Source organism: Bos mutus, chromosome 6 (genome assembly GCF_027580195.1).
Source record: "Bos mutus isolate GX-2022 chromosome 6, NWIPB_WYAK_1.1, whole genome shotgun sequence".
NCBI lineage: Eukaryota > Metazoa > Chordata > Mammalia > Artiodactyla > Bovidae > Bos > Bos mutus.
Window position 1 is genome coordinate 12,396,679 of NC_091622.1, and position 21,238 is coordinate 12,417,916.

Below are 21,238 nucleotides of genomic sequence, written 5' to 3' on the forward strand. Positions count from 1 at the left end.
GGTGAGGAGAGGCATGTCCCGATGGAGGTCTCCTCCCTTCCTCTCCTGTGTCACCTGCTCCCAACCTTCCAGGGGCCCCTGAGCATTTTCCCCAAGCTTGAAAACATCCTGACCATCAGGTACAAATCACTATTCCAAACAGTCACTAAATTCACTCCTTAATCTGCCTACGGCAAAAGTCAGAAGGAAAATACAAAGCAGGTTCTGCTTATCGGAGGACACACACAGGGAAAGGAAAGTGATACACTACGTCGGCTCATTCCAAAACCATTTTTATGTCTGCATGCCCTGAATATTTGGAGACTGGATTGATTTTGAACATTCTACTCAGTGGCTGCCATAACCACATTCATACAACCACGTCATAATTTGAACTTCAGAAATACGAACAGCTTTCTGATGTCCTATTCCTCATGAAACTGTACAAATACAAAGAACTATGAATCAGTGCTTATCACTAAGAAAAAGCGCCTTTAAGGAATTGTATTAGATCCTAACAAAGATAAAATATTGATGAAAAGAGATGGGTAGAATTTACTATAATTTGATTTTAGAATGGTATAAAGCTCCAAAAAAGCTACAGAATGGCAAAATTGATGGAAGCGCGATTTCACATAAGAATACATTGATATGAATCCCAAATTATAAACTCATTGAACTGTGCACTGGATTGCTCGTTCATGGCCACTGTTGTACAACAGTGATATAAACATTCCTAAAATAAAGATAATGGAGACCTTTTACAGCTAGATACGAAGAAAATGGACATTAAGTCAAAAACATTCAAGTCTTTAGAGCTGACAGTCTTACCTCAGTAGCGGTGCTCTGATTAGCTCCATTTTCCAGCAAATATTTTACAACATCAATGTGATTCTCTTGGGCAGCCATGTATAAAGGAGTGAAGCCATTCTGAGGACAGACAGTAAAACAGGTATCTTCAATCATTTGACAAGTTTAAACCAGGGAAGAATATAAGACAAGGAAAGAATGAATATTATGAAGAAAAATTTTGAAATGTTGAAACAAATAACGTACCTTCACACTGAAGAAGTCATACCTGCATTTACCATCATAAAATTAGACAAAATCAAAGTTAACCAATTCCCACCTGAGATATTTCAAAGGAGGAGAAATGGAAGAAATATCCCCCTCATTTCCTGCCTTCACTTCAGTATCAGAGATTCATTTCTTATCACTCAACACTGTTTTAAAACTAAAGATATTTAGTATCTAAATATCTATATAATTCTATAATATATAGAATTCTCATTACATATACTATCTATATAAAGTAATGTTAATGTAATATCTCCTGTATTTATCAATTCATAAGCCATTTAAACAGATGATCCTTATCTTGAATATACACATTTTAATACTCTTAAAGGTATAAAATATTACTCATATCAAAATAGGCTGGGAGAAATTATAGATCTGATTGAAAATTTAAAAATCTGTATTTCAATGTTCTGACTGAGGTAGCATGATTTATACTGAACCCTCTTTACTTTTTAAAATCCATTCTGAAATTCTATTATTTGTTAATTCTCATATTCATTTACTCAATTATTTACAAAAATCCAAGCACTGGATGGCCCCAAAGCTGGGCCATTGCTGGGAAATGATGACAAACAAGACAGACATCTGCCCTCCTGGAGAACATTCCACAGCAATATGACAATATCATGTAGTCATAGTTTTTCAAAGCATTTACATTTTATAGATGAGTTTGAAACTAAGTTTAAACTGGCAAATTTTCTTTTCATTAGAACCTTTGCAATATGTAATATTTTATTAAGGTAAAAACTCATAAAGCTTTATTTTTAAAAACACATGAAATAATTCATAAACTATCAAAACTCAACATTCTCTCAAAATTATGTCAGAATCTTAAACACAGTTGGTTCCCTGAGAACTTGAATGCATTAATGAGAATAAGTAGAAATACAGATGAAACTTCAGGGAGTTTCAAAAACTTACAAGGAAAGAAAAATGGCTTTTCTGAAAAATTCTTCCGTATACATTGTATAAGTGTGGAAATGTTATTGAAAATGGTCAGGACACAGCAAAATACAAACACACAAGGGTATGAGTAGAATGGGCTTCCCAGGTGGCTCAGTGGTAAAGACCCATCTGCCAATGCAGGAGACATGGGTTTGATCCCTGGGTGGAAAGATCCCTTGGAGGAGGGCATGGCAACGCACTCCAGTATTTTTGCCTGGGAAATCCCATGGACAGAGGAGCCTGGCAGGCCACACACAGTCCACTGGGTCACAAAGAGTCAGACATGACTGAGCAACTGAGCACGCATGCACAAATACAAGTGGAATAAGAAAAGTTATTTAAAATTTGATTACCAAAGAAAAATTGTAGGTTTCAAATGGTGGTGAAAATTTTAAAACAAAGAAATATTACAAGAGGAATGAACTAACAGTTTTGTAGGATTCAGGAATAACTTGCTAGCTGGAGGGCATATTTTTAAAAAACACAGAAAACAGGTGAAATCTAGTGTATTTTAAGAACTGAAGAGGTGGCGGAAGGATAGAATTAGCAATTCAAAGGAAGGGAAAGCCAGTGAGGATGGTTACAAACAATGAGTGGGTGCAGACTGGGGCTCTTTCACGACAAGTAAAAGGCAGAGATGCAAAAAGAAAAAAAGAACTTGGAACAGAATAAAATAATTTGCTTACATGTTTCCCTCAGAACCTTGTATGTGGATCAGGAGAAAGGTAAATAGACCGTGGCTGCCAGATGGCAGGGGGAAGGAGCCACGGGCCATCCTTAGGCTTCTGTCTTGGGTCGTGGACTTTAAAGGGACCTCCTCTAGCTGAGGAGGGTAAGGGATCCAGAGGGCTAAGGGGACATGCCCTCTCTGATCCTGCAGCTCCCCTGCCCTCAGATCACACATCAGACATGCCGCCACCCAGAGTTCCATCCCATGCAGCCCCAAGCGTGCCTCAGCGCTGCTCAGACTGCTTCCTTGGGATCATCCACTCAAGGGTCCACTGGCATGCACACCCTGCAGGGTTGAAAAATGGTCCTCAATATGTGCACATCCTAATCCCCAGAACGTGGAAATGCTACCTATAATGGTAAAAGGAATCTTGCAGATGTGATTAAGTTAAAGATTTTGAGATGAGGAGAGTAACCTGAATTACCCAGGTGGGCTTGATGTAATCACAGAAGGTTTTTACAAGAGGGAGGCAGTAGGTCAGAAAGGAGAGATTTATTCAGAACACTCAGTAGGAATCAGCAGTGCCAGCACCTTGGCATTAACCCTGTGATTAGGACTGATTTTGGACTTCAGACTTCTAAAATTATAAAAGACTAATAAAAGAATAAGTTGTGGGTTTTTTTTTTTACTACACTTTGACATTTTTCATTGAAGGATGCTTTATAACATTGTGTTGCTTTCCGCCATACATCAACATGAATCAGCCTTAGGTATACTTATATTCCATCCCTCTTGAACCTCCCTCCCTCCTTCCATCCCATCCCACCCCTTTAGGTTGTCGCAGAGCACTGGTTTGGGCTCACTGAGACATACAGCAAATCCCACTGGTCATCTATTTTACATATGGTAATGTATACGTTTTCATGCTATCCTCTCCTTCCTTCCTACTGTGTTCACAAGTTTATTCTCTATGTCTGCAACTCCATTCAGTTCAGTCAGTTCAGTTCAGTGGCTCAGTCATGTCCGACTCTGCAACCCCATGAATTGCAGCACGCCAGGCCTCCCTGTCCATCACCAACTCCCAGAGTTCACTCAAACTCATGTGCATCGAGTCGGTGATGCCATCCAGCCACCTCATCCTCTGTTGTCCCCTTCTCCTCCTGCCCCCAATCCCTCCCAGCATCAGAGTCTTTTCCAATGAGTCAACTCTTCTCATGAGGTGGCTAAAGTATTGGAGTTTCAGCCTCAGCATCAGTCCTTCCAATGAACACCCAGGACCGGTCTCCTTTAGGATGGACTGGTTGGATCTCCTTGCAGTCCAAGAGACTCTCAAGAGTCTTCTCCAACACCACAGTTCAAAAGCATCAATTCTTTGGCGCTCAGCTTTCTTCACAGTCCAACTCTCACATCCATACATGAACACTGGAAAAACCATAGCCTTGACTTGACCTTTGTTGGCAAAGTACTGTCTCTGCTTTTCAATATGCTATCTAGGTTGGTCATAACTTTCCTTCCAAGGACTAAGCCTCTTTTAATTTCATGGCTGCAGTCACCATCTGCAGTGATTTTGGAGCCCCCAAAAATAAAGTCTGACTCTGTTTCCACTGTTTCCCCATCTATTTGCCATGAAGTGATGGGACCAGATGCCATGATCTTAGTTTTCTGAATGTTGAGCTTTAAGCCAACTTTTTCACTCTCCTCTTTCACTTTCATCAAGAGGCTTTCAAGTTCCTCTTCACTTTCTGCCATAAGGGTGGTGTCTTCTGCATATCTGAGGTTACTGATATTTCTCCTGGCAATCTTGATTCCAGCTTATGCTTCTTCTAGCCCAGCATTTCTCATGATGTACTCTGCATATAAGTTAAATAAGCAGGGTGACAATATACAGCCTTGACATACTCCTTTTCCTATTTGGAACCAGTCTATTGTTCTGTGTCCAGTTCTAACTTTGCTTCCTGACCTGCATACAGGTTTCTCAAGAGGCAGGTCAGGTGGTCTGGTATTCCCATCTCTTTCAGAATTTTCTACAGTTTATTGTGATCCACACAGTCAAAGACTTTGGCATAGTCAATAAAGCAGAAATAAATGCTTTTCTGGAACTCTCTTGCATTTTTGATGATCCAGTGGATGTTGGCAATTTGATCTCTGGTTCCTCTGCCTTTTCTAAAAGCAACTCCATTGCTGCCCTGCAAATAGGTTCATCAGCACCATCTTTCTAGATTGCATACACGTGTGTTAATATACAAAGAATGAATTGTGTTAAGTCACTGAATTTGTGATAACTGTTACAGCAGCAACAGGAGTCTAACACACACTACTAGATGTTTTTGTGAGGAAGAGTGCAAGTAACAGATGAACAGAGCCTGAATGTATAAGCTGAGGTGTCTACACCTTTATACATGATGTTCCTGTGGTATGGATGGAGCCTAGGGTGAGGAAGGGGAAGGGGCCAGAGTCCAGAATCAGTCCCAATCCTGCAAAGAATGAACTCCAGGGTTTTTAAGAAGTCTAAATTCGGACCTATCATATTGCTAGAAAGATATATTTATGAATATAGGAGGATGTGTGCATGTTCAGTTTCTTCAGTCATGTCCAACTCTTTGCAACCCTATGAACTGTAGTCTGCCAGGCTCCTCTGTCCATGGGATTCTCCAGGCAAGAATACTGGAGTGGGTTGCCATGCCCTCCTCTGGGGGATCTTCTTGACCCAGGGATTGAACCCATGTCTCCTGCATCTTCTGCATCACAGGCGGATTTTTTACTGCTAAGCCCCTGGGGAAACCCAAGGTAGCAGGATTTGATAATGTATTAGCTTGATACATAACTTTTAATTTAAAAATATGCTATGAGTGGACCTCTTTTGCACTCTTGTCTTGGGCCCTGTAAGCGTTAATGGTAGACTAGAATAATAGACAAGAAAAGGCAAAATCTAAAAACAGAGAAATATCAACGGTGACAGTGTATAGTGTCTAGGGGGGAAAGGCAGTGACAAATGTCCAGGATCTTAGTTAGGGAGCACCCTGATGACCATTTGCTCTTTGTGCCCCAACCTCGGCATGCAAGGGCTTCCAGCAGAGTGCGGGATGCCAATGTGAAGAACAATGAAAATAAAAATGATTTACTGAACACACGCTATATATCATTCACTGTGAGAAATGCTTTGAATATATGGCTTCAAATTACTATGACCACATGTCTCAGTTGTCTGGGATGGTCTAAGTTATGAATAGTATCTTGGAGTAATTATTAAGAGTCTCAGTTCAGGTTTTTATCAGGTGATAAATTAAAAGGCCCAATACTATCTTGAATATTTAAAATTGTGCTGTAACACTGGTATTATTATCCCCATTTGCAATAAGGCAGCTGGGGCTCAAGTATTAGGTAACCTTGCCAAAATCTCACAGGTATTAAGTGAGCTGGAAGCAACAGGCAGGAGGCAGTCCATGGAGAGCCTTCTTCCCTATAAAGGACCTGATCCTCTGGATGTGTGATTCTCAGCCTGGCTGTGTGATAGAATCTCCTGTGAAACTTATACGAAACCCTAGGGACTACCCTGCCTCCCCTGAAGTGGAGTATCCAGATATGAAATCAATACACATGCTTTAAAGAAAAAAAATTGTTTTTAAACTACCTTTAGGCAATGCAGAAAACGACATGGCTTTTGGCAGGGATCACATCTGCATTTTGGACAGGTCACTCTGGTGACCACAGATGCCTTGGTTTGGGATGGCAGGGGACAGAAATTGAAATGTGGGATTAATCAGCTTTTGCAATATTTGAGACAGTGTATGGAAAAGATGAAGGACACATGAGCTAAGACATCATCTTTGCTAAGAAGGAAGGGGAGCTATTTACTGTTACTAAATGTGTGAAGTAGGAAGGCAGTAAAGATTTACTACAGGTGCTAAAGATGTTGGAAATTATCCTTCCTTCACTTACTGATGCTATTTAGTAAGAATTAGTCTACCAGACAATATGAAACACATCTGGGTAACTGGGAAAGGGCATGGCAACACTTTAACACCATTGTCAGTTTTATAGGGAAGCTTTTATCTTCCTACATTGATAGGTCCTCAACACAGGATTAATGGCTCCTGTGTCCATGTATACAAGTACTTTCCAATAAATTATGTCTCCATGTTTTCCTGTAATAGTCTGACTGCATGTAGGCATCAAAATATACATTTGATATTTCCTCCTTGTTGGTATCAAAAAGTCAGAGGGACTTCCCTGGTGGTCCAGTGGTTAAAACTGCACGTTCCCAATACAGGGGGGCCTGGGTTCAATCCCTGGTCAGGGAACTAGATCCCACATGCCACAACTAAAGATCCTGCATGCCGCAACTAAGACCTGGCACAGACAAAGAAATAAATACATATTTTAAAATAAATAAATACAACAAATTAAATATTTGTTGTCAGAGTAGTTCCAAGGTGACCAACAGCAGCCTCTACCAAGTGGTTATTAAATATTTTGAATGCTGTTCCTCTCCATAGCAATTATTAATTATTTGCCATTCATTTATATTTATTCACTAAACAAAACTGTGTTTGGTAACTTCACTGCCAGGCATTGTGCTCAGCTCCAGTGATTCAGAAATGAAAGCTCCCTGTTTATGAGGAGCTCATGGTCCAGAAGCTGAGATGGACAAGTAAGCAAACAACAGTATTACAATTCAGTGAGCACATATCTAGTTAAGTTTCTTTTAAAAAAAATTATGTGTTGGATACAAGGAGAACATAAAGGGACATAGAAGTCAACTGAATAAAAAAATTATATCTGAAGGAAACTCTGGGAGTGACACTTGGAAGACATTGGGAGTGATTTGGCTTGTGGCTCAGAGGTTAAAGCGTCTGCCTGGAATGCGGGAGACCCGGGTTCAATTCCTCGGTTGGGAAGATCCCCTGGAGAAGGAAATGGCAACCCACTTCAGTACTCTTGTTGGAGAATCCCATGGACGGAGAAGCCTGGTAGGTTACAGTCCATGGGGTAGCAGAGAGTCGGACACAACTGAGCAAGATCACTTTCAGTGACTTTTCAAGCTAAAACACACAGAATTTAGGCATAGAAGTAGAGAAGGTTTTCCAAACAGAGGAAAGCCCATGAGAAGAGAAAATCCTGACCATATAGGGATTTCCAGAAAATTCACTGTGACAGGCGAGAACAGGCTGAGACAGGCAGGGATCAGCACCCATTCATCACTCAAAGGCATCTGAATTTTATTCTTAAGTCTTGGGAGTCACTGAAGGGTTTTAGGGCTTCCTAGATGGCGCTAGTAGTAAAGAATCTTCTTGCCAGTGCAAGAGACATTAAGAGACGCATGTTGGATCCCGGGTTGGGAAAATCCTCTGGAGGAGAGCATGGCAAACCGCTCTAGTAATCTTGCCTGGACAATCCCAGACAAAGGAGCCTAGTGGGCTACAGTCCATAATGTCACATAGATGAATGAAGTGACTTTGCATGCACACACAAAGGGTTTTAAGCAGGGGTCTGACATATTCACATTTGCATTTTAAAGAGATTAAGTTGCAGAATGGGGAGGATGAATTAGAAAGTGGTCAGAGAAGAGTCTGGAAGAGTAGAAAGAAGATTTTTGTAATAATTCAGATGAGAAATGAGGATTAGAAATATTTAATATGATTTGGGGATTTTGAACTGTCATTAACTATTTATATGTATTTATATGCCACTTAAAGATTGGAAGTGGTTTCAGTATGCATGATTTATTAGTCATTATAACATTTCTCAGATTTATTGAAAAGTTAAAAGACTTTTCTTCAAATCCAGAAATTATATTTTGGAGAATTCAAACACTTGCAATATTACCAAAAATATTTTTCCTACTTTCGTTAGTGATATAACTATAAACCAGTAATGAGGTTTTAGTCATTGGAGAGAAACTTTTTTGGTAATTGGATTATTTTGGAAAATTGAATTAACATGAGCTAATAATTTTCCTATCAAACGTAGATTTATTGCAGTTTTGGGAACATTTTAATGCAATCAATCTAATGCTATCTATATGTCATTTCAAAGAAATTATACAGCAACAGATAATGTGAGTATGAAAAGTAATGAATGGATTAGAATCAAAGTTTTAGATAAGGACCAAAACTCTAAGAGCTATTATTATCACCAATTTTTAACAAATCTTAACTTTTCAGACTTAATTGTGCCAGAACATATAACCTTATTCTTCTATTACACAAATTAAGATTTATCCGTTGGATGATTTGAAATGGTTGATCATACAAAATCACTTTTATCTTAACGTAAGAGTCAACGTTACCATTCAATTCAATAGGTATTTTTTAATTAGATATAATTGACATATTATATTAGCTTCAGGTGCACAACATAATGATTTAAAGGTTATACATATTCAGAAGTGATTAACAAAGTAAGTCCAGTTATCTTCTCAGATCAAAATAATTTTTACAATAATGAAAAGTTCAAAAAAAAGGTCTTTTTTAACAGCACCAGATTTGTTCTAAAGTTTTTCACTTTAGCACTGGACTAGGTACTTTGAGAGTAACAATTATGAATATAATATTGTTCCTGCCCTCAAGAGCAGAAAATGCAACAGAATTCATTGATTACTACACATATACAGAATCATAGCACAAGACACATTATAATTACCAACAGAGAAACATGAATAAAATGCTCTCAGAGCACTAAAGAGTGAGCAATTAACACTGAAAAATGGTATCATTGGCCTAAGCACACAGATCTGAGAGGAAATCAGGAACTAATGAAATCAAGAGGGTAGATCCAGAGAAAATGAAACATTCTTTGCAGCTTTTTTTTTTCTTGTTTCATTTTCTCTATCTCTCAAGAGATGTGGTTTTTCTGTGAAAAGTCAAGATTCTTACAGGTCTAAAAATTAAAAGGAAAAATTCAAAGATCTCTTAGGCTTCTAACAGAAAACGGCAATTCACATTTAGCATATTACTACCCAGCTAAAGATATGCTTCAGGTAATTTTATAAATCAAGAGTGAGCTAAAAGAGTAGAAAATGATTGTGGAAACTTCAGATGGTGTACAAATTAATTTCTTTATAACTGCTCATTATCATTTTATTAGTTCTTAATTTCAGCACTATGCTGCTAAAATTAAGTATATTTCAATGATTAAAAAAAGGTCCTATTTTTCTAGATGAAAATGTTATATCTAAAAGGAGACTCATCATTTTACAATGAGGAAATTTTAACCTGGAGACTGAGTGAACTTTCAAGTGGACGGGGCAGCGAAAGAGGTTAAGCAGAGACCAGAAGGTTTGCTGTTGTTTAGCTGATAAGTCATATCCAACTCTTTGTGATCCCAAGGACTGTAGCCCATGAGACTACATGGGCTGTGTATGAGACTTCTCAGACAAGAAAACTGGAGTGGGTTGCCGTTCCCTTCTCCAGGGGATCTTCCCAACCCAGGGATCGAACCCACATCTCCTGCATTGGCAGGCAGATTCTTTACCTGTGCATGAGACTTCTCAGACAAGAAAACTGGAGTGGCTTGCCGTTCCCTTCTCCAGGGGATCTTCCCAACCCAGGGATCGAACCCACATCTCCTGCATTGGCAGGCAGATTCTTTACCTCTGAGCCACCTGGGAAGCCTGGAACAGGAGGTCAGTTGGAAATAAATGGCACAGTAGAGGCAAAGATGCTCAGGATCTCTAACCCTTTCCTTCTCATCTTCCAAGCCCTGACACAAGTGTCACCCTCCCTGGGAGGCCTCATCTGTACCCATAACAATGCTTAACAATGGATGAATCAGTAAAGTGGAATAGGACCCAAGATTTTTTTATGTCTGTCCTGGTTTTAAAATATGTCTGCCTATTCTTTTCCCATAAAGTTTATTACAGAATATTGAGCAGAGCTTCTTATGCTGTAAAGTAGGTTCTTATTATCTATTTTATATATAGTGGTATGTATATGAAAATCCTCAAAAAGAATAGACATAGGTATATGCATAACGGAATCACTTTGCTGTACAACTGAAACTAACACAGCACTGTAAATCAATCAAGTATTCTCCAATATAAAATAAAAATTTACCAAAAAAGAGCACTGCATATGTCTAAAAGCTCAAATCTTATGAATATATCACGACAGAATTCTGGAAAAGAACTGTGTTATTGGCAACGGTATCTTGAAAAATAAAAATATAAAGAAAAATTTTAAATTCATACACAAAAATAAAACGTGTCTGCAAATTCTTTGACACTCCTCCCTTCAAAAGGTGGAGCGTAATTCTCTTTCCCTCAAGTGTGGGCCAACTTAGAACTTCGTTTCCAATGCACTGATTATGGTGGAACTGAGATGTTTGAGTCCTGGGGCTACGGTTTAAAGTCCCTATCCTATTACTAGGTCTCTCTCAGGTTGTCTGCTCTGAAGGAAATGAGCTGCCAGGTCGTGTTAACGTTCAGACAGCCTGTGGAGAGACTCACAAGAGAAAGAACTGAAACTTCTCACCAACAGTTAGCACCGACTTGTCAACCATGTGATAGAAAGCTATCTTGGGAGTGAATCCTCCAGCCTCAGGAAAGCCCTGGTCAGCCTCTTCACTACAGCCTCATAAGAGACTCTGAGCCATAATTTCACAGTTAAGCTACTAATGAATTCCTAATGAATAACATGTGTTTATTACTGTTTTAGGCCACCACGTTTTGGGATAATTTGTTGCATAGCAATAACTAACTGACGCAACGTCCAACAAAGCCATATATGATCGGGCCATGGCCCACCTTGCCGACCACGTCTCTTACCACTCTTACGCTAAACTACTCCCTTTCTGTTTACAAAAGAAATTCAGATCCTAATTTTGTTTTGTTTTGTTTTTTCAAATTTTCTAATCATATAACTTTCTTCAAATGCTATCTAACCTAAAAACTTTGAAAATAAAATATTAAATAAACAGGGGTCTTCTGTTTGATGTTGAGAGAGTTACAACTGTTCAACAATGTCTTCCTTATTTGCAGACTACCAGGACAATCGTTTATAAACTGTTGTGTTCCAAGGAGGTACATCAGGGTTCCTCCTAGTAGAATAGTGAGTTTTATGAGTTATCACTGTTTGAAAACACAGAAGACAGAGCAGCATAATTTCATAGTAACGTGTTACTTTTCCTTTAGCATTCTACAATTAAAAATGATACAGTCTTTGCAATAAGAAGAAGAAATGAGTGAGTAGGCAGTTTGCATATATTTGCTTAGATGGAGCAATCTATATTTCAGAGTTTGAAAACTGCAGCTTTAAATATTTATAATACTCTTAATTCCCTGTGTCATTTGCCAGTGGATAAAACATTATATATACTCTCCATATCTACTGGAAAGCTCATCAACAAGTTACACAATCAGTCCTAAAAGTAGAAAATGGTAATGGTTATAAATGGCTCTGGGCTTCCCAAGTGGCGCTAGTGGTAAAGAATCCACCTGCCAGTGCAGGAGTCGTCAGAGTCGGCAGACCTGGGTTCTATCCCTGGGTAGGAAAGATTCCCTGGAGAAGGAAATGACAACCCTGCTGTATTCTTGCTTGGAAAACTCCACAGACAGAGGAGCCTGGCGGGCTCCAGTCTATGGGGACACAAAGAGTCAGACACGACTGAGCACGTAAATAACTCTGGGTTTGAACTCAGCAAAAGTAGAATTTCCTTTTTGATGAAACCTTCAGTCTTTTGCAGGAAGGTCACTATCAACATTTAGCTTTTTCACAGAGCAGAATTATTCCGCAGCCTCAGCTATGACGTGCTCAGAGGCTCTGTCATATACCAGTTAGCACTGGTTAGGAATTACTCCTCTAGTTTCTATTCCAAATACTATGCATCATCTTCTTCTTTTGAATTAGCATTATGAGGGATAAGGTTAGAAAGCATCCCCAAATTATCACATAGTTTAAAGTCAGGATGATTCAAATTATTTGCCTAAATATACCGTAAATGCACAGCTGCAAAGGATGTAAAAAGCCAATGAGTACTAACTGCAGTCACAAAAATAAAGGCTACTTTGTGTACTTCGGGGGTGTGCTTAGGGCAAAAGAACAAAAGATACAATTATACACTTGCTTAGTAGTTAAGAAGGCATTTTATTAATTAAAATGTCATATAAATTTTCTCAGATAATCTAAACATGACAATTCCTTACAAGGGTTAGGATATTATATGTTATTATAACCATCTTTTCTCCAAAGGTCCTCTTTAAAGGATTATAGCTAAACTATTACATGACACTAAACGATTAATACTAAATGTTTCTAGGAAGGTTAAACCTTATGAAGTGTTTGCTATGTCGTCGTGTTTCATCCCCACCCTATGTTATTAAGGTCATTTAAGACATTGGCTGGGGCTTCCTTGCTGGTCAAGTGGTTAAGAATCTGCCTTGCACTGAAAGGGACACGGGTTTGATTCCAAACCAGGGAACTAAGATCCCACACGCCTTGGAGCCACGAAGCCTGAGCAGCATAACTAGAGAGTCTGTGTACTGCAACAAAAGATCCTACCTGATGCAACACAGATAGCACATGCTGCCAAATAAATAAACATTTTTAAAAAGATCATAGTGCACAGTCAGTTCACCCAAGGGCACAGCACAAGCGGTACGATCAGGGTCTGAACCCTGAACGACTCCAAATACAGTGCTCCTTCCTCTCCCCTCAGCTGTCCCCTTCAACCAGAATTCCATTGCCTCAGAGAACAGACTTTTCTCTAGTAATCGGACAACGAGCCTTCTCTTAGACTCTTCACTAGAGGTGACAGCATTAGAAATGATGCTTGATGAAGAATGTCCAAGTGCACTCTTAGGCATAAGAATTCTTCCAGTCTTTATTTCCAGTGACTAAGAAATTTAGGGTAGGGGGTGTGAGGAGAGAGAAGGCTACATACTTTACATTTGCTATTTAACCCTAAGAGCCGAGTGCAGTAAGTCATATATCTCTATATGACTCAAAGAAATTAATATTCACAGGGATTAAGAAGCATGACTAGGGATTTCCCTGGTGGTCCAATGGGTAAGGCTTCACCTTCCAATACAGGGCTTGTGGGTTCAACCCCTGGTTCAGGAGCTAAGGTCCTACATGCCTCATGGCCAAAAAGAAAAAAAAGAAAGAAAAAACAGAAGCAATACTGTAACAAATTGAATACAGACTTTTTAAATAGTCCACATCAAAAAGACTTAAAACAAAAGAAGGGTGCCTACATTTTCACACCACTTACAACATGGAGCTGGGATCTGAACCCACGTATAACTAATTCTAGAGCTCATGTTCTTCCTATTACACTAATCCGCCATGTTTTTAGCAGCAAATTTAACAGACAGTATTATATGATGTCTGGATTTTGCCAGTAATCAGAAACACAACTGAAAATACTGGATTCCTACAACCACTCTTGTCACCTTCTCATGGATAAATTACCATGAAAGTATATGACTTATTTTACATATTTCAAGTTACTCACTCCAGTACACCTTATACATCAACCTGAGCCAATTTCTTTAAAACTATATTCAACACTTTCTTGCACAGTAAGGCTGTCATCTTACTGACCATAATCAAAGACCACAGCTAAGGACAAAGACCTTTTCTGTCCTCACCCACTGTCATATTAAGAACAAACCTTCAATGCGTAATAGAGCGTCATTCCAGACCAGCCTCTCATCAGTGTGTCTACACTCACCAAGCTCAACTGTACCTTCTGCCACTGCTGTAATTAATCTTCCCATGGGGAAAGTCTTCTGTTTCAGTTTCCCCTCTGCAGCCCTTAGCTCCTTCTCAATGCTGGGCTCAGTCCTCTGAGAATTTTTCATTAACAGAATTTAGCCAATTTCAACCGTCCTCTCTATGTGGTTGTGTTAGTCGCTCAGTTGTGTCTGACTTGTGACCTCACGGGCTGTAGCCCACCAGGCTCCTCTGTCCATGGGATTCTCCAGGCAAGAACACTGGAAGAGGGAGCCATTCCCTTCTCCAGGGGGGTCTTCCCAGCCCAGGAATCGAACCCAGGTCTCTTGCATTATAAAGGAATTCTTTACCATCTGAGCTATCAGGGAAGCCCCTCTATAATATAGCCAGTTCCATACAAGTTATACCAAACTGTCTACCATCTTCTGTTATTCACCTTTTCTTGTGTGCTTGCCTGGACTTTGCAGGTAGCCTATACACTTTTTAAAGCAGCTTCCTGCCTCACACTTGTTCAGAATCTTCCACAGCAATGAGAACTCTGCTGAGTACACAGTAAGCACCTAATAAAGAGCTTCTGACTAACAGTTTACCCTCAGTTCCTGACAACTACCAAGAGCTTAGATTTGTGCTTTTCTCCTTTCTCATTTAAAAATTTAAATTTAACAGGTGACATAGCACCAGTTCATTCTACAAAGGAGCTAAGGTAGCTGGTGATGTTCTATTCATTCTCACAGAATTCCAAAATACTGAAAACATTCATCTCCATGTTATACTTTACAAAGGTAAACAGATATCTCATTACATTGTTAAGCCACTACTGAATAATTACACAGTTTATGTTCTTGAATTTGCAAACAAAAAATGAGAAGTCAAATGAATTTTTATTCATTTATTTATTTTTTTCCCTCTTTGAATAGATCTCATACCTGTAACTCTAGACTTTTTTCAACTGTGATACTGCAATCAAGGAATTTCTCTTGTAAAACAGTACAGCTTATTTTTACCAATAAGAGTGGTGATATTATTGAAAAAGTTACAACATCCTTGGGCCTCATTTTCTCACGTGCAACATAACATGGATAAATACACTTGGGTTTTCTCAAGATGAATTTTTAAATAAACATAGAGGAAGCAAATGCATTTTAAGAGAAAGTAAATGGCATTTTAAAATTGAAGAAAGCAAATGAAGTTTTTTTAATGGAATGCCCAGGATATGGCAGTAGGTTGATGCCTACCCAGGATCCTTCTACTTTTTTTTTTTTCAGTTGATTTAAATACATAGTTTTAATGGATGCTACAGTTGAAACCTTCCACTTTTTTTAAAAAGCATTCTGGTTTCCTTTTAGACCATCTAAGAGATACTCTAGATATCTGTGTCTTTCCTGACACAGTTCATGTAATTCCAACAAAATTGAACTTCTCTCCTCATCGTCTAGCTCCAGGAAGAGTATCAGATGACTTAAGACAATCAACACTTTTCATTCTCTTACATATTAGTGTCTCAAGTTTGGCCAAGAGAATTAAGATGGCCCAATCAGTCAGACTCAGGATTCTCTTATGGAAAGCTGGAGCAGAGTTCCCTTATTTTAACCGTGAGCAGGAAAATGCCTGGGTCTAATCTTAGATCCACAAGGAAACCCAGTCTAGAATAAAGCTACAGAAATCACAGCATAGAGAAAGAGTGAATCTGAGCTCTTGGCTATGAATACCTGGCAGGGGAGGCGGGGGAAAACAACAAAAATAATCTAGTACTGGAGTTTGGCATTCATCTATTTCAACATTGAGGGCTTCCCAGGTGTCACAGTGGTAAAGAATCTGCCTGCCAATACAGGAGGTACAAGAGATGCTGGTTGGATTCCTGGATCAGGAAGATCCCTGGAGTAGGAAATGGCACCCCACTCCAGTATTCTTGCCTGGGAAATTCCATGGACAGAGGAACCTGGCGGGCTACAGTCCATGGGATCCCAAAGAGCTGAACGTGACTGAGCAGCAGGCATGGCATGGCTGCATTTGAACGCTGTACTCATGAAAACTAAGAAAGTCCCTTTTTTATTTACCCAAATATGAAGTAAGTTTTTTCTTGTTTGCAATTGAAGGCATCCTAGTTGATACAGACACCTACACTAAAATAAAGCTTACATTGCCATTGGTTTAAACTACAGCATATTCCAGGAAATCCGGAGTATTACAAAGTATATCACAGAAATAGAAATATTAATAAGGATGCAATCTACAAGATGACTATAGCTAACACTACTGTATGGTATACAGGACGCTGTTAAGACAGTAAATCCTGTGAGTTCTCATCACACGGAGAAAAATTTTATTTTCTTTCTTATTCCTTTTATCATGTCTATATGAAAAGGTGGATGTCAGCTGAAACTATGTGGTAACTATTCAAAGTATATGTAAATCAAACCATCACACTATACACCTTAAGCTTACGTGATCAACAAAACTGAAACTTTTTTTTCAATAAAACTGAAAAAATAAAAATATAATTAGACTTTTAAGAATGAGGTTAAACTACAAAAAGGCAAATGGGTCATTTTCAGTAAGGAAATAAATTTGTTCTTCCAAGCCTAGGATTTAAAATATTTCTGTGTGAATGGCAAATACAAACTAAGGTATTCAGTGGTAGGTTTTCTCCCATTACTGTTTTTGCACATATAAATGCTAACTTTTATTTAAACTATTGTTAGAAATGGCAAATTTATGTACTCCTGGATTAAATGCTTTCTCACTAATCACATAAAATTTATATAATAATCTATATAAATGTTTTTATGTTGCATGTGTAGTAAAATGATTTTAATGATAAAAAAACTAAAATTAAATTTGCAGATGTTTTAGTAAAACTAATCTCTATAGAAGTAATAAAATTGCCCAAACATCAAAGATGAAAATTTAACATAAAGTTAATTAATATTTGAATACTGAAATTAAGTGGAATTATCTGATACATAGGCTTTAAGTACACTTTTCTAGACGTTCAAATTGCTGAATAACATGGATTATTAGGTTCAGAACTTTAGTTTGTAATACAATTTACTTGGTATATGTAGCAGGTGCTTTAAAAAATGTGCATTTTGGGGCAGCTTCATAATGACCCAAAACCTTTGAATCAAGAAATGTGTCACCTCCAAAAGCAAAAATATCGACTATTGTACAGGTCCAAGAGATTGAGAAAATTAAGCCAGTAACAATCACTGAAGGGTGCTTTTATTTTCCCTCAGCAGAGTAAAATCCCTAAAACTGAAATAATTATTTTGAGTTAAGCTATGCATGCATGCTAAGTTGCTTCAGTCACATCCGACTTTTGGCAACCCTACAACCCTGTGGACTGTAGCTCAACCAGGCTCCTCTGTCCATGGGTTTCTCCAGCAAAGAATACTAGAGTGGGTTGTTGCCATGCTCTTCTTCAGGGGACCTTCCTCACCCAGGGATCGAATCCACGTCTCTTACTTCTCCTTCATTGGCAGAGAGGGTTATTTACACCTAGTGCCACCTGGGAAGCCCTGGATTAAGCTATGAAAAGTTAAAGCATTAGTCTTAGTCATGTCCAGCCCTTTGCAACCCCATGGACTATAGCCGGCCAGGTTTCTGTGTCCATGGAATTCTCCAGTCAAGGAAAGTGAAGTGGGTAGCCATTCCCTACTCCAGCGTATTCTCCCTACCCAGCGATCAAACCTCAGTCTCCACACTGCAGGCAGATTCTTTACTGTCTGAGCCACCAGGGAAGCCCCAAATTAAGCTATAGTACTAACTTAATTCGGAGAAGGCAATGGCACCCCACTCCAGTAATTTTGCCTAGAAAATCCCATGGGCGGAGGAGCCTGGTAGGCTGTAGTTCATGGGGTCGCTAGAGTCAGATACGACTGAGCAACTTCACTTTCACTTTTCACTTTCATGCATTGGAGAAGGAAATGGCAACCCACTCCAGTGTCCTTGCCTGGAGAATCCCAGGGAGGGGAAGCCTGGTTGGCTGCCGTCTATGGGGTCGCACAGAGTCGGACACGACTGAAGCGACGCAGCAGCAGCAGCACTAACTTAATTGGTTATTGTTTTATTATTTTGAGGTTGATTAAATCTAATAAGGATCAAAGAATTTTGACTCACCAGGTTAAAATACTCAAAATAAGTATAAAGGGAGTAATAAGTACTTCTCTTGCACATTATATAAAAATATTAAATTAATGCTTACTAAATAGTTTTCTTATTTCTACTCAGCTGCCTTTGAGAAAATAAAATGCTGCTCTAAGTCTTTTAAAAATACATCTAACATCAGAACAATATATGATTCATTTAGACCAACAAATGTTAAGCCATATTTCTTATAATCCTGTCAACAGCTGCCACTAAGAAACTTAGTTTTGTTAATAAATATAGAATGCAATCAAGTAGCATTTCTTTATTACCTGAGACACGTATCCAGAAAATTTAAATATTTAATCAAATGACATCATTGCTTCGCTCAGTAATGCCAGTCACTTTTTGCCATTTTTATAATTAAAGTACTTGGAAAGCTAATATAAAAATTAAACCATATAGTTGAGTACATGCAGACACCCAACCCCAGTGGGTTTCAAACATTTTTTTCTTAATTTTCCCAAGTAAAAGTTTCCTTTTCTTTGTTTCCAAAATATTTGCTATAAGTTTTCTCAGTCACTCAATAGTGGTCAGACTTACATTGCAATTCTTACCTCTTATCCAATGTTAACAATTTTATATAAATTGTTATATAAATAACAATTTATATAAATATAAATAACATCTCATAACATCTCATTTTGTTTGATATAAATAACATCTCATTTTATATCATGCTAGACACATTACACCAACAGAAATTAGAACAAAACTCCACAATATAAACAGGTTTGGTAATATTTGAATAACAGAGTAGTAGGGCAATAAAAGCCTTAATACAGAACTCTTCCCTTACTAAGTAGGGGGTTTTATCTGTGTTGATTTACCCTTATCTAAGCTCTCTTAAAAGCTGCCACGGAGTTAGAGCAGACAGTGCTTCCAAGCAGTGTTGAGACCGAGAAAGAAAATAGATCCATTAAAATAACCAGCCCCACGTGATATACTCAATATTTAACAGCTGCTTTACACATGTAGTTCACAACTTGCCTAAGATATAACCTCAAAGAATGAATAATGTAGTGATTCAGAAACTCATGTAGACAACATGCGAAACCATTCAGTCATGTACTCAGACTTGGTGTCCCTTGGAGTGCTATTTATAATTTGAAATATATTCATATTCACAAAGGATTTTAGGTTACATATACACATAGAGTTAACATATATACCTATAGTTAAGATAGGGCTATAAAGGCCTTCAATCAACAAACTTTGGTTGCAGAAATCTAGTGGGGATAAGGAGGGCCCAGAATGAGCTGGGTGTGATCACTGAACACTTGAATTTTGGCAGCCATAGAAATAAGGGAAATGTGAAAGATGGATGGAGTTGCCATATTTTTGAGAAAAGGAAACTTGCTGACTGTCCTCTAGAATCTTGATTTCATACAAGAGACAGAGAAGACACAGAAGCCGGTTGTCTAAGCATGCCTGAGGCTATTCCTTGGGAGAGTGGTCTCAGATGCAAAAATGTCAGGGCAAGAATTGTCACTGAATGGAGAGCAAGTTCTCCAGGGAAATAAACTCTAATTAGCATCTGAGGTGACAAGGCTGATTCATGCTATTCCTGAAAGCTATGAGCGTGACATATCCCTCTTGAGTCAAAGGCTGCCTTACTGCAACTTAGAGGTACCAACAGCAACCCTTCTCTTCAAAAACTGTGTTTGATCTGCTTAAAAAGTTTGAGTGCATGGAATTTTTGATCTCAAAATAGAAAAGCTAAAATTTTTACCAAATTATTTTGAGGGAAGATGTACCCTTCAAGTTCACACATAAGTGGATATAAATATGCCCCATTCATTCCTTCAAAGTGAAAGTGTTAGTCATTCGTCATGTCTTTGCAACTCCATGAACCGCAGCCCATCAGGCTCCTTTATTCTTGCAATTTTCTAGGCAAGAATCCTGGACTGTGTTTCCATGCCCTCCTCCAGGGGATCTTCCTGACGTGGGGATAGACTTCGTGTCTCCTGAATTGCAAGCAGATTCTTTCCTTCTGAGCCACCAGGGAAGTCCAATCCATTCCTTATTCTGCCATTAAAAATCAGATTTTGAACAAAAACATTCTGATGGTCCTTCCTGAATGCAGTGGCTTCAAACCGTACACAGCAACAACCAACCGGCTTTTGGATGTGTTTCTGAAGCATGCCCTCCCACACTTGTCATGGTCTCTGAGATAATAATAATTATTATGTCTTCAAATGATGATGTCTTAACGGATCTAACTGCAAAAGGGTTTTGCAGTTAGTACTACTAGTTTCTGTTCATAAAGTCATCATCATTGCCATTGAACAGACTTCTTATCTTTCTTTTGGCTGCGGCAAGTGAATATTTACTAAATCATGTAAGTACAGAATCAGGTTGTTTTAGACCTAAGCACGTTTACAGGTCTAAAACTAGACTCTGATTTGTCAGTAGACAGTGCTTTTCCTTCCTGGTGTTATAAACTACACTAATTGAGAAAAGCCTGTACTGTGTGAGGTCGCTCATAGCATCCTGTAACTTGAGCTCAAACAGTTTCCAGTTACAAAATCAGAAGGTGACAAAAAATTTGGTAAAATGGTTCAGGAAAATGTATACTGTTTTAATAATTTCCTCAGGAAACTGAAATATGATGACAAATATTAGTCATGTAATAATTTTGCCAAAAATAGCTTGCTCTTTACACGAAGTAATATATTAAGAGGGCAGGACTTGAAATGTACCAAGAAAATGTGGAGACAGTAGCTTAGTTTAACAGTTGAAAAAG

The 21,238-nt window shown here is 38.5% G+C and overlaps 1 protein-coding gene across 25 annotated transcripts in view; it reads right to left on the reverse strand.

Annotated features, from left to right (window-relative positions):
- Positions 1 to 21,238, reverse strand: part of ANK2 (ankyrin 2) — a 700,765-nt gene that overhangs the window by 145,906 nt on the left and 533,621 nt on the right. For all 25 annotated transcript variants that reach the window (XM_070371962.1, XM_070371966.1, XM_070371983.1 and 22 more), the window contains one exon: positions 811 to 909. In XM_070371962.1, the coding sequence (XP_070228063.1) occupies positions 811 to 909 (99 nt within the window). The remainder of the gene's footprint in view (positions 1 to 810; positions 910 to 21,238) is intronic.